This window comes from Pongo pygmaeus, chromosome 7, assembly GCF_028885625.2.
Source record: "Pongo pygmaeus isolate AG05252 chromosome 7, NHGRI_mPonPyg2-v2.0_pri, whole genome shotgun sequence".
Lineage (NCBI taxonomy): Eukaryota > Metazoa > Chordata > Mammalia > Primates > Hominidae > Pongo > Pongo pygmaeus.
Genome location: NC_072380.2, coordinates 8124357 through 8137918, shown reverse-complemented (window position 1 = coordinate 8137918; position 13562 = coordinate 8124357). Strand labels below are relative to the sequence as shown.

Below are 13562 nucleotides of genomic sequence, written 5' to 3'. Positions count from 1 at the left end.
ACCGTTCCTATCTTCCAAATGCATTCCAGTTTCCACGACTCAAGGTGGCGAGAAGGATCCACGGATGTCCCACATTAACAAAATTTCACCTTCTCATGCCGACCAACAACTGACGAGTGAAACACACCCCGGGAGAAAATAGTCAACCCAGTCCCCTGCAATAACCTCACACGCAAACCTACACGTCAACAGGTCATATTCAGAAATACACACTGAATGTCATCTACCGTGAACACAAACACACAGACAGTCCCTCCAGAGGTTGTCTGCGTTGTCCGTGTTGTACAGACAGAAACTTGGGCTCCTCATTACTTTACTTAGGATTGGCAGTGTTCGTGTTTGTGTGGGTGTGTGTGTGTTTGCGTGCGTGCTTGTGGGGGTGTGTGTGTGTGTGTGTTTGCGCACCCCTATGTGTGGGTCGGCACATCCACTGAGCTCACTGGCACAGAAGCAGAGCCCTCTTGCTGTGTTTGTTCTTCCCTTTGGATCTCCTGGTCCTCCCTTGCAGAGAAGCGAGTGTGCCAGTGTTCATGGACTCGTGATCTGTCGGGTTCGTTGAGGAGAGGTTTAGCAGGGAGCTTTGCTGTTCAGGATGGTGGTTTTTCATCCCACACTTGTATTTCGATTGATGAATCACAAGTACGTTGGGAGGCAGGGTACCTTCGACTTTTCTGACGTTGAAGTCAGGCTTGGTTTTGTTTTGCTCTTGGAGGAATTTCCAGTGGTCTAAGGTGCTTTCCTGAGTGGCCGTTTCCACCAAGTGCTCGTCCAACTCGGGTACCTGGAGGCAGGGGTCTCTCTTGAGCTCTCCTTGCGTTGCTCGCCTGTCTGTGTCTTCAGCGCCAAGGGCTCTTGCTTCCCTGCCTCTTGACACACTCTCACTGTGTCTTTCCCATTCACTCTTCTGGATGTAAAAGAGGACATAGGCCTGTTGACTCAGGACAGAAGTGATGCCAGAGGCAGTGACCTCGGCATCATCCATTTTATACCACTGGCCTTCTTGAGCTTTGACATAAGAGAAGTAATGTCCGTTGTGACAGCTCCACCCGGCGTGGACCAGCACAGCATAGAGGACATAGACAAGAGGTCCTGCGTTCTGCTGAGACACGTATGGCTGCATGTCAAGGCACTCAGGATATTGCACACTCTTGGCAAGTTTGTTGCCTGTGACATGGGAGAATCTCTTCAATACAAGGATGAGGACCTTGGCAGAAGTGTGCAAAGTTAACGTCTTGGAGGCCGGCGCCTTCTGGAGACAAAGACCACAATGATAGGCATTCTCTCCATTGAGTTCTTCGGGCTTCACCAACTGTTCCAAAGCTTGCTTCACACTCTGAGCTGCCTGGATATCCAGGGCGATGTCCAGGTAAGGGTCAAAGGTGTCTGAAATGCCCTGGCAGTGGAGACACTTGATTTGAGATCTCCAGTACCCTCCAAATATTTGGTGCATGAGGGTGGTGTCCTTAGAGTGATGATCTACCAGCTTGTGCCCGGGAAGGCATGCCTTTTTCATGGCATCCACAGTGAACATCAGAAATTCATGGGCGTCTTCCTGCTTGCCTCTATGGAAGCCAGCAGCCAATGCCCGTGAGGGCTGGATGACATGGCCAGGACGGTGGAGGGCCCGTGTGATGTGAGCTTGCATAGTACAGAGCATGCAGCCCTTGTGACCATGACAAGTTTGAGAGTGCTCCCGGGACAGCATGTAGTTGGCAAGGGGCGGTGTGTATGTCAGGCACTGCAGGGAAGCATTCACGTAGCAGGTATTTCCCATATTCTGGAGCCCAGCCCCCACCGCAGCAGGTCTCCTGCTACTCAGAGGAAGCTGCTCCCTGGGAGCAAGCTGTCTTGCCACAGGAGCCAAATCATCACAGAGGTCGACACGGGTCTCAGATGAGAGTGGTGACTTCTCAGGGAGAGAAGTCCGCTGGATTTCAGCAAAAGCTGCACCTGGCCCAGAACATGTGAGTTTTGAAAAGCGGTTCAACTGCCACTCCCCTCCCAAGCAGAGTGAGTCGTCCTCCATGTCGCCTGGAACAAGGATCACAAGGTTTTTCTGCTGGGACCGCGGGTTGCAGAAAGACGCTATCTCTTCCGAGAGGGTGTTCAAATGAGGAGCTGTCTGGCCGCATCAGCCCTTATATACCTCACCCCCACCAACCGCGAACACCCCACCCACCCATCAGGTGCGCGATAAACCAATCAAATATCAGCACTCAATTAAGGAAGGAGTCACAGGGTGTGTCCCCTTGCGTTGCTGGGAATTCAACAGACACAGCCCACATCATGCTTTCCAGAACACCTGAATCCAATTACTCCTCAGGCTGATAGGCACGTAGAATACGAGTGTAACCGGGTTGGGACAGTGGCCACACACTTGCCTTATTTTAGGTAAAACAATGTCAGGGAAGAAATCTTTACCTATGAAGCCGTGTGTGTGTGCGCGCTTGTGTGTGTGTGTCCGTGTTTGTGTGTGTGTGTGTGTGTGTGTGTGTGTTTGTGCTGGAATGTACTTTCAAGTGTGTGCTTTTGGCAGATACCATCATCCCTTCAGCGATTGAAGGACAAGAAGTCGGAAGTGCGCTTTCTGACTGGAGAATAGTCAATGAAGTACAGTAATTAGCACAGCGTATTTTTTTTTCCTCAATAAGAAAGGAGAGATCCGTGGAATCAAACAGACCTTCCAGCGATAACCGTTCCATGCTCAGCCTATTGATTGTGTATCCGAGTGAAATTGCCTGCCAGTGGGGAACAAGACAAGTCTTTGCCTGAAATGCTCTTGTGAAAGTTAGATTCCCATATAATAAAGCATCAAGTGGTAGAAACATGCACTGAAGTTTGAAGAGATACTCAGTGCACAAAGCAGAATGTGAAAGACTTTCGTGAAATCACGCAATCACCGAGAGACTAATTGATGACATTCCCCAAATTGAGGTTTACCAGAAAAGAGAAATAGTCATGACATGCTACAGTCAGCGGTTTCAGACGTCCGACGGCAGTTTAAGAAAACATGAAACAAAAGTCTTGAGATATCAGAAGGTATCCCAACTAAAACCTTTGGTTTATGAAAGAAATGATGAAAATAAAAGCAACATATCTCACAGTATGGGTGGTAATATTTTCATACGTATGTGATAATGGATCAACATTTGATAGAGATGAAATAAAAAGTTCTCAATTTGACAAAAGCAAACAAGGAAAATTATACCGTAGAAAAGCCCGGGTGACGGGAGTGAGGCCCTGTCTCAAGAAGAAAGCATCGCAGAGATTGAAAAGCAGGGAGTGAATCAGAGGATTGTATAACGTTGTTAATACTGGCCCTTGTTTCAGTGGCAAAAGGCCCAAATAAGCCGTGTGTCTCACGGATTCTCGCATCAATTGTTCAGGATCTGAGATGTTGCCTCCATTTCCAGTTAGGCATTGTATGGTGGAATTGCAGTTAGCACATCTGGTGCAAAAATTTTAATGCTGACGAAGGTGGACATGTTCCCTGAGCTAAGAGGGTCAGAATTTGGGTGTGTCTTCAGGCTCTCTGGCTTACCAGGAATGGAGATCCTGGCTCTAGGGATTTTCCCAAAATGTCTCAGACAGTAAGCAACAGGGCAGAATTGAGTCCCGGCGCCAAGGCCTCGAGGTGTAAAGAAACAGCCCTGGCCTCAGGGCCCATGAAATTAGGATGATTTAAAGAAGGATGGTGGAATGAGAGGACTGTGACCTTCGGCCCCGTTTCTTTCCCTTGTCTTTTCATGGGCCAGGTGTGCTCAATCAGAAGGCTTCCTGCGCGTGATGTCGAGTGTCCTGGGGGAAGAAAGGAGCACTGTTTTGAAAGATGCTCCACAGGGAGAAAGGAGCCACCCTTCTCAGGAGAATGATCCCCAGAAGCCTGAGCAATCCAGATGCCGTGGCTTCACACTAGACCCTGGAGGGTCTTATTCCTGGAGCCGGGACCTGGGCATCGGTGTCCTTTCATGCTCATAACTGATTTTGAGGGGAGCCCAATGGATAAACTGTCTGCGAGTCATTCGCATCACACTGTAGTTTTCACACACGTCACACAGAAACCCTGTTCGTGTGCACATTTGGGTGCTTGAGCAGGGTTGCACCCAAGATTCTGCGGTTCTACCGAGCCCTGGGTTGTGCACTGGACAACCTTCCTCAGGGGTTGGTCAATTCTGATCACTGCACCTAACGAGACAGGGACCATGAAACCTAATCAGCAAATACAGAAAAGGAAGTGGTCATTTCCCACAATCATTTCCACTGAAACACCACGTCGGATAAATAAGTCTGATTGCAGGACAGGGACTGGGCTTCAGAGATGCACCTTTCGCAGCTGGACGAATGACCCGGAATCTCCCCAGATGCCGTCTGTAAACACACCAAATGAGATTGATTTCAGGGCTTTCTGAATTTAGTTTCGTTGAAGACACACACTCCTGTGTGTGATTTCCTTGACTACCAATACGACTTACTTCCAAATGACTTACATGCCAGTGGGAAAATTTTCCGTTTCAACTCATTGGAATTGGACACCGTGAAACAGGCAAGTCGGTCTGTCTGTTTCCGGCGTTCTGTGGGTTCCACCAAGTGCACAAGTCCTAGGGCGCCTGAGGTCCATTCAAAAACCAGTGTAAAAACGGCGAGTCAGGGTAAGAAAGAAGAGCACCGTTCCTATCTTCCAAATGCATTCCAGTTTCCACGACTCAAGGTGGCGAGAAGGATCCACGGATGTCCCACATTAACAAAATTTCACCTTCTCATGCCGACCAACAACTGACGAGTGAAACACACCCCGGGAGAAAATAGTCAACCCAGTCCCCTGCAATAACCTCACACGCAAACCTACACGTCAACAGGTCATATTCAGAAATACACACTGAATGTCATCTACCGTGAACACAAACACACAGACAGTCCCTCCAGAGGTTGTCTGCGTTGTCCGTGTTGTACAGACAGAAACTTGGGCTCCTCATTACTTTACTTAGGATTGGCAGTGTTCGTGTTTGTGTGGGTGTGTGTGTGTTTGCGTGCGTGCTTGTGGGGGTGTGTGTGTGTGTGTGTTTGCGCACCCCTATGTGTGGGTCGGCACATCCACTGAGCTCACTGGCACAGAAGCAGAGCCCTCTTGCTGTGTTTGTTCTTCCCTTTGGATCTCCTGGTCCTCCCTTGCAGAGAAGCGAGTGTGCCAGTGTTCATGGACTCGTGATCTGTCGGGTTCGTTGAGGAGAGGTTTAGCAGGGAGCTTTGCTGTTCAGGATGGTGGTTTTTCATCCCACACTTGTATTTCGATTGATGAATCACAAGTACGTTGGGAGGCAGGGTACCTTCGACTTTTCTGACGTTGAAGTCAGGCTTGGTTTTGTTTTGCTCTTGGAGGAATTTCCAGTGGTCTAAGGTGCTTTCCTGAGTGGCCGTTTCCACCAAGTGCTCGTCCAACTCGGGTACCTGGAGGCAGGGGTCTCTCTTGAGCTCTCCTTGCGTTGCTCGCCTGTCTGTGTCTTCAGCGCCAAGGGCTCTTGCTTCCCTGCCTCTTGACACACTCTCACTGTGTCTTTCCCATTCACTCTTCTGGATGTAAAAGAGGACATAGGCCTGTTGACTCAGGACAGAAGTGATGCCAGAGGCAGTGACCTCGGCATCATCCATTTTATACCACTGGCCTTCTTGAGCTTTGACATAAGAGAAGTAATGTCCGTTGTGACAGCTCCACCCGGCGTGGACCAGCACAGCATAGAGGACATAGACAAGAGGTCCTGCGTTCTGCTGAGACACGTATGGCTGCATGTCAAGGCACTCAGGATATTGCACACTCTTGGCCAGTTTGTTGCCTGTGACATGGGAGAATCTCTTCAATACAAGGATGAGGACCTTGGCAGAAGTGTGCAAAGTTAACGTCTTGGAGGCCGGCGCCTTCTGGAGACAAAGACCACAATGATAGGCATTCTCTCCATTGAGTTCTTCGGGCTTCACCAACGGTTCCAAAGCTTGCTTCACACTCTGAGCTGCCTGGATATCCAGGGCCATGTCCAGGTAAGGGTCAAAGGTGTCTGAAATGCCCTGGCAGTGGAGACACTTGATTTGAGATCTCCAGTACCCTCCAAATATTTGGTGCATGAGGGTGGTGTCCTTAGAGTGATGATCTACCAGCTTGTGCCCGGGAAGGCATGCCTTTTTCATGGCATCCACAGTGAACATCAGAAATTCATGGGCGTCTTCCTGCTTGCCTCTATGGAAGCCAGCAGCCAATGCCCGTGAGGGCTGGATGACATGGCCAGGACGGTGGAGGGCCCGTGTGATGTGAGCTTGCATAGTACAGAGCATGCAGCCCTTGTGACCATGACAAGTTTGAGAGTGCTCCCGGGACAGCATGTAGTTGGCAAGGGGCGGTGTGTATGTCAGGCACTGCAGGGAAGCATTCACGTAGCAGGTATTTCCCATATTCTGGAGCCCAGCCCCCACCGCAGCGGGTCTCCTGCTACTCAGAGGAAGCTGCTCCCTGGGAGCAAGCTGTCTTGCCACAGGAGCCAAATCATCACAGAGGTCGACACGGGTCTCAGATGAGAGTGGTGACTTCTCAGGGAGAGAAGTCCGCTGGATTTCAGCAAAAGCTGCACCTGGCCCAGAACATGTGAGTTTTGAAAAGCGGTTCAACTGCCACTCCCCTCCCAAGCAGAGTGAGTCGTCCTCCATGTCGCCTGGAACAAGGATCACAAGGTTTTTCTGCTGGGACCGCGGGTTGCAGAAAGACGCTATCTCTTCCGAGAGGGTGTTCAAATGAGGAGCTGTCTGGCCGCATCAGCCCTTATATACCTCACCCCCACCAACCGCGAACACCCCACCCACCCATCAGGTGCGCGATAAACCAATCAAATATCAGCACTCAATTAAGGAAGGAGTCACAGGGTGTGTCCCCTTGCATTGCTGGGAATTCAACAGACACAGCCCACATCATGCTTTCCAGAACACCTGAATCCAATTACTCCTCAGGCTGATAGGCACGTAGAATACGAGTGTAACCGGGTTGGGACAGTGGCCACACACTTGCCTTATTTTAGGTAAAACAATGTCAGGGAAGAAATCTTTACCTATGAAGCCGTGTGTGTGTGCGCGCTTGTGTGTGTGTGTCCGTGTTTGTGTGTGTGTGTGTGTGTGTGTGTGTGTGTGTGTGTGTGTGTTTGCGCTGGGATGTACTTTCAAGTGTGTGCTTTTGGCAGATACCATCATCCCTTCAGCGATTGAAGGACAAGAAGTCGGAAGTGCGCTTTCTGACTGGAGAATAGTCAATGAAGTACAGTAATTAGCACAGCGTATTTTTTTTTCCTCAATAAGAAAGGAGAGATCCGTGGAATCAAACAGACCTTCCAGCGATAACCTTTCCATGCTCAGCCTATTGATTGTGTATCCGAGTGAAATTGCCTGCCAGTGGGGAACAAGACAAGTCTTTGCCTGAAATGCTCTTGTGAAAGTTAGATTCCCATATAATAAAGCATCAAGTGGTAGAAACATGCACTGAAGTTTGAAGAGATACTCAGTGCACAAAGCAGAATATGAAAGACTTTCGTGAAATCACGCAATCACCGAGAGACTAATTGATGACATTCCCCAAATTGAGGTTTACCAGAAAAGAGAAATAGTCATGACATGCTACAGTCAGCGGTTTCAGACGTCCGACGGCAGTTTAAGAAAACATGAAACAAAAGTCTTGAGATATCAGAAGGTATCCCAACTAAAACCTTTGGTTTATGAAAGAAATGATGAAAATAAAAGCAACATATCTCACAGTATGGGTGGTAATATTTTCATACGTATGTGATAATGGATCAACATTTGATAGAGATGAAATAAAAAGTTCCCAATTTGACAAAAGCAAACAAGGAAAATTACACCGTAGAAAAGCCCGGGTGACGGGAGTGAGGCCCTGTTTCAAGAAGAAAGCATCGCAGAGATTGAAAAGCAGGGAGTGAATCAGAGGATTGTATAACGTTGTTAATACTGGCCCTTGTTTCAGTGGCAAAAGGCCCAAATAAGCCGTGTGTCTCACGGATTCTCGCATCAATTGTTCAGGATCTGAAATGTTGCCTCCATTTCCAGTTAGGCATTGTATGGTGGAATTGCAGTTAGCACATCTGGTGCAAAAATTTTAATGCTGACGAAGGTGGACATGTTCCCTGAGCTAAGAGGGTCAGAATTTGGGTGTGTCTTCAGGCTCTCTGGCTTACCAGGAATGGAGATCCTGGCTCTAGGGATTTTCCCAAAATGTCTCAGACAGTAAGCAACAGGGCAGAATTGAGTCCCGGCGCCAAGGCCTCGAGGTGTAAAGAAACAGCCCTGGCCTCAGGGCCCATGAAATTAGGATGATTTAAAGAAGGATGGTGGAATGAGAGGACTGTGACCTTCGGCCCCGTTTCTTTCCCTTGTCTTTTCATGGGCCAGGTGTGCTCAATCAGAAGGCTTCCTGCGCCTGATGTCGAGTGTCCTGGGGGAAGAAAGGAGCACTGTTTTGAAAGATGCTCCACAGGGAGAAAGGAGCCACCCTTCTCAGGAGAATGATCCCCAGAAGCCTGAGCAATCCAGATGCCGTGGCTTCACACTAGACCCTGGAGGGTCTTATTCCTGGAGCCGGGACCTGGGCATCGGTGTCCTTTCATGCTCATAACTGATTTTGAGGGGAGCCCAATGGATAAACTGTCTGCGAGTCATTCGCATCACACTGTAGTTTTCACACACGTCACACAGAAACCCTGTTCGTGTGCACATTTGGGTGCTTGAGCAGGGTTGCACCCAAGATTCTGCGGTTCTACCGAGCCCTGGGTTGTGCACTGGACAACCTTCCTCAGGGGTTGGTCAATTCTGATCACTGCACCTAACGAGACAGGGACCATGAAACCTAATCAGCAAATACAGAAAAGGAAGTGGTCATTTCCCACAATCATTTCCACTGAAACACCACGTCGGATAAATAAGTCTGATTGCAGGACAGGGACTGGGCTTCAGAGATGCACCTTTCGCAGCTGGACGAATGACCCGGAATCTCCCCAGATGCCGTCTGTAAACACACCAAATGAGATTGATTTCAGGGCTTTCTGAATTTAGTTTCGTTGAAGACACACACTCCTGTGTGTGATTTCCTTGACTACCAATACGACTTACTTCCAAATGACTTACATGCCAGTGGGAAAATTTTCCGTTTCAACTCATTGGAATTGGACACCGTGAAACAGGCAAGTCGGTCTGTCTGTTTCCGGCGTTCTGTGGGTTCCACCAAGTGCACAAGTCCTAGGGCGCCTGAGGTCCATTCAAAAACCAGTGTAAAAACGGCGAGTCAGGGTAAGAAAGAAGAGCACCGTTCCTATCTTCCAAATGCATTCCAGTTTCCACGACTCAAGGTGGCGAGAAGGATCCACGGATGTCCCACATTAACAAAATTTCACCTTCTCATGCCGACCAACAACTGACGAGTGAAACACACCCCGGGAGAAAATAGTCAACCCAGTCCCCTGCAATAACCTCACACGCAAACCTACACGTCAACAGGTCATATTCAGAAATACACACTGAATGTCATCTACCGTGAACACAAACACACAGACAGTCCCTCCAGAGGTTGTCTGCGTTGTCCGTGTTGTACAGACAGAAACTTGGGCTCCTCATTACTTTACTTAGGATTGGCAGTGTTCGTGTTTGTGTGGGTGTGTGTGTGTTTGCGTGCGTGCTTGTGGGGGTGTGTGTGTGTGTGTGTTTGCGCACCCCTATGTGTGGGTCGGCACATCCACTGAGCTCACTGGCACAGAAGCAGAGCCCTCTTGCTGTGTTTGTTCTTCCCTTTGGATCTCCTGGTCCTCCCTTGCAGAGAAGCGAGTGTGCCAGTGTTCATGGACTCGTGATCTGTCGGGTTCGTTGAGGAGAGGTTTAGCAGGGAGCTTTGCTGTTCAGGATGGTGGTTTTTCATCCCACACTTGTATTTCGATTGATGAATCACAAGTACGTTGGGAGGCAGGGTACCTTCGACTTTTCTGACGTTGAAGTCAGGCTTGGTTTTGTTTTGCTCTTGGAGGAATTTCCAGTAGTCTAAGGTGCTTTCCTGAGTGGCCGTTTCCACCAAGTGCTCGTCCAACTCGGGTACCTGGAGGCAGGGGTCTCTCTTGAGCTCTCCTTGCGTTGCTCGCCTGTCTGTGTCTTCAGCGCCAAGGGCTCTTGCTTCCCTGCCTCTTGACACACTCTCACTGTGTCTTTCCCATTCACTCTTCTGGATGTAAAAGAGGACATAGGCCTGTTGACTCAGGACAGAAGTGATGCCAGAGGCAGTGACCTCGGCATCATCCATTTTATACCACTGGCCTTCTTGAGCTTTGACATAAGAGAAGTAATGTCCGTTGTGACAGCTCCACCCGGCGTGGACCAGCACAGCATAGAGGACATAGACAAGAGGTCCTGCGTTCTGCTGAGACACGTATGGCTGCATGTCAAGGCACTCAGGATATTGCACACTCTTGGCAAGTTTGTTGCCTGTGACATGGGAGAATCTCTTCAATACAAGGATGAGGACCTTGGCAGAAGTGTGCAAAGTTAACGTCTTGGAGGCCGGCGCCTTCTGGAGACAAAGACCACAATGATAGGCATTCTCTCCATTGAGTTCTTCGGGCTTCACCAACTGTTCCAAAGCTTGCTTCACACTCTGAGCTGCCTGGATATCCAGGGCGATGTCCAGGTAAGGGTCAAAGGTGTCTGAAATGCCCTGGCAGTGGAGACACTTGATTTGAGATCTCCAGTACCCTCCAAATATTTGGTGCATGAGGGTGGTGTCCTTAGAGTGATGATCTACCAGCTTGTGCCCGGGAAGGCATGCCTTTTTCATGGCATCCACAGTGAACATCAGAAATTCATGGGCGTCTTCCTGCTTGCCTCTATGGAAGCCAGCAGCCAATGCCCGTGAGGGCTGGATGACATGGCCAGGACGGTGGAGGGCCCGTGTGATGTGAGCTTGCATAGTACAGAGCATGCAGCCCTTGTGACCATGACAAGTTTGAGAGTGCTCCCGGGACAGCATGTAGTTGGCAAGGGGCGGTGTGTATGTCAGGCACTGCAGGGAAGCATTCACGTAGCAGGTATTTCCCATATTCTGGAGCCCAGCCCCCACCGCAGCAGGTCTCCTGCTACTCAGAGGAAGCTGCTCCCTGGGAGCAAGCTGTCTTGCCACAGGAGCCAAATCATCACAGAGGTCGACACGGGTCTCAGATGAGAGTGGTGACTTCTCAGGGAGAGAAGTCCGCTGGATTTCAGCAAAAGCTGCACCTGGCCCAGAACATGTGAGTTTTGAAAAGCGGTTCAACTGCCACTCCCCTCCCAAGCAGAGTGAGTCGTCCTCCATGTCGCCTGGAACAAGGATCACAAGGTTTTTCTGCTGGGACCGCGGGTTGCAGAAAGACGCTATCTCTTCCGAGAGGGTGTTCAAATGAGGAGCTGTCTGGCCGCATCAGCCCTTATATACCTCACCCCCACCAACCGCGAACACCCCACCCACCCATCAGGTGCGCGATAAACCAATCAAATATCAGCACTCAATTAAGGAAGGAGTCACAGGGTGTGTCCCCTTGCATTGCTGGGAATTCAACAGACACAGCCCACATCATGCTTTCCAGAACACCTGAATCCAATTACTCCTCAGGCTGATAGGCACGTAGAATACGAGTGTAACCGGGTTGGGACAGTGGCCACACACTTGCCTTATTTTAGGTAAAACAATGTCAGGGAAGAAATCTTTACCTATGAAGCCGTGTGTGTGTGCGCGCTTGTGTGTGTGTGTCCGTGTTTGTGTGTGTGTGTGTGTGTGTGTGTGTGTTTGTGCTGGGATGTACTTTCAAGTGTGTGCTTTTGGCAGATACCATCATCCCTTCAGCGATTGAAGGACAAGAAGTCGGAAGTGCGCTTTCTGACTGGAGAATAGTCAATGAAGTACAGTAATTAGCACAGCGTATTTTTTTTTCCTCAATAAGAAAGGAGAGATCCGTGGAATCAAACAGACCTTCCAGCGATAACCTTTCCATGCTCAGCCTATTGATTGTGTATCCGAGTGAAATTGCCTGCCAGTGGGGAACAAGACAAGTCTTTGCCTGAAATGCTCTTGTGAAAGTTAGATTCCCATATAATAAAGCATCAAGTGGTAGAAACATGCACTGAAGTTTGAAGAGATACTCAGTGCACAAAGCAGAATATGAAAGACTTTCGTGAAATCACGCAATCACCGAGAGACTAATTGATGACATTCCCCAAATTGAGGTTTACCAGAAAAGAGAAATAGTCATGACATGCTACAGTCAGCGGTTTCAGACGTCCGACGGCAGTTTAAGAAAACATGAAACAAAAGTCTTGAGATATCAGAAGGTATCCCAACTAAAACCTTTGGTTTATGAAAGAAATGATGAAAATAATAGCAACATATCTCACAGTATGGGTGGTAATATTTTCATACGTATGTGATAATGGATCAACATTTGATAGAGATGAAATAAAAAGTTCCCAATTTGACAAAAGCAAACAAGGAAAATTACACCGTAGAAAAGCCCGGGTGACGGGAGTGAGGCCCTGTCTCAAGAAGAAAGCATCGCAGAGATTGAAAAGCAGGGAGTGAATCAGAGGATTGTATAACGTTGTTAATACTGGCCCTTGTTTCAGTGGCAAAAGGCCCAAATAAGCCGTGTGTCTCACGGATTCTCGCATCAATTGTTCAGGATCTGAGATGTTGCCTCCATTTCCAGTTAGGCATTGTATGGTGGAATTGCAGTTAGCACATCTGGTGCAAAAATTTTAATGCTGACGAAGGTGGACATGTTCCCTGAGCTAAGAGGGTCAGAATTTGGGTGTGTCTTCAGGCTCTCTGGCTTACCAGGAATGGAGATCCTGGCTCTAGGGATTTTCCCAAAATGTCTCAGACAGTAAGCAACAGGGCAGAATTGAGTCCCGGCGCCAAGGCCTCGAGGTGTAAAGAAACAGCCTCAGGGCCCATGAAATTAGGATGATTTAAAGAAGGATGGTGGAATGAGAGGACTGTGACCTTCGGCCCCGTTTCTTTCCCTTGTCTTTTCATGGGCCAGGTGTGCTCAATCAGAAGGCTTCCTGCGCCTGATGTCGAGTGTCCTGGGGGAAGAAAGGAGCACTGTTTTGAAAGATGCTCCACAGGGAGAAAGGAGCCACCCTTCTCAGGAGAATGATCCCCAGAAGCCTGAGCAATCCAGATGCCGTGGCTTCACACTAGACCCTGGAGGGTCTTATTCCTGGAGCCGGGACCTGGACATCGGTGTCCTTTCATGCTCATAACTGATTTTGAGGGGAGCCCAATGGATAAACTGTCTGCGAGTCATTCGCATCACACTGTAGTTTTCACACACGTCACACAGAAACCCTGTTCGTGTGCACATTTGGGTGCTTGAGCAGGGTTGCACCCAAGATTCTGCGGTTCTACCGAGCCCTGGGTTGTGCACTGGACAACCTTCCTCAGGGGTTGGTCAATTCTGATCACTGCACCTAACGAGACAGGGACCATGAAACCTAATCAGCAAATACAG

General features: G+C 49.0%; 2 protein-coding genes across 2 annotated transcripts; both read right to left on the bottom strand.

Annotated features, from left to right (window-relative positions):
• Positions 1-386: 386 nt before the first annotated feature.
• On the bottom strand, positions 387-2026 carry LOC129043220 (ubiquitin carboxyl-terminal hydrolase 17-like protein 22). The gene has a single exon (XM_054499952.2). The coding sequence runs from the start codon at positions 2024-2026 to the stop codon at positions 437-439; it is 1590 nt and encodes a 529-aa protein (XP_054355927.1). The 3' UTR covers positions 387-436.
• A 6964-nt stretch (positions 2027-8990) lies between these two features.
• LOC129043218 (putative ubiquitin carboxyl-terminal hydrolase 17-like protein 23) lies at positions 8991-12279 on the bottom strand. Its single transcript, XM_063669427.1, has 4 exons — positions 10769-12279; positions 10003-10123; positions 9166-9285; positions 8991-9046 (listed from the first exon to the last, which is right to left on the bottom strand). Exons 1-4 carry the CDS (start codon positions 11366-11368, stop codon positions 8991-8993), a joined length of 897 nt encoding a protein of 298 aa, XP_063525497.1. The 5' UTR covers positions 11369-12279.
• Between the last annotated feature and the right edge of the window lie 1283 nt (positions 12280-13562).

Excerpts from the sequence above, each read along its gene's own strand:
- LOC129043218 (XM_063669427.1), bottom strand. The coding sequence starts at position 11,368 with ATGGAGGACGACTCACTCTGCTTGGGAGGGGAGTGGCAGTTGAACCGC. Across the intron at positions 10,124-10,768 it reads ACCAAATATTTGGAGGGTAC|GTACCCGAGTTGGACGAGCA; the intron begins TGGAGATCTCAA and ends CCCTGCCTCCAG. Across the intron at positions 9,047-9,165 it reads GAAAATTTTCCCACTGGCAT|ACGGCATCTGGGGAGATTCC; the intron begins GTAAGTCATTTG and ends GTGTGTTTACAG.
- LOC129043220 (XM_054499952.2), bottom strand. The coding sequence starts at position 2,026 with ATGGAGGACGACTCACTCTGCTTGGGAGGGGAGTGGCAGTTGAACCGC.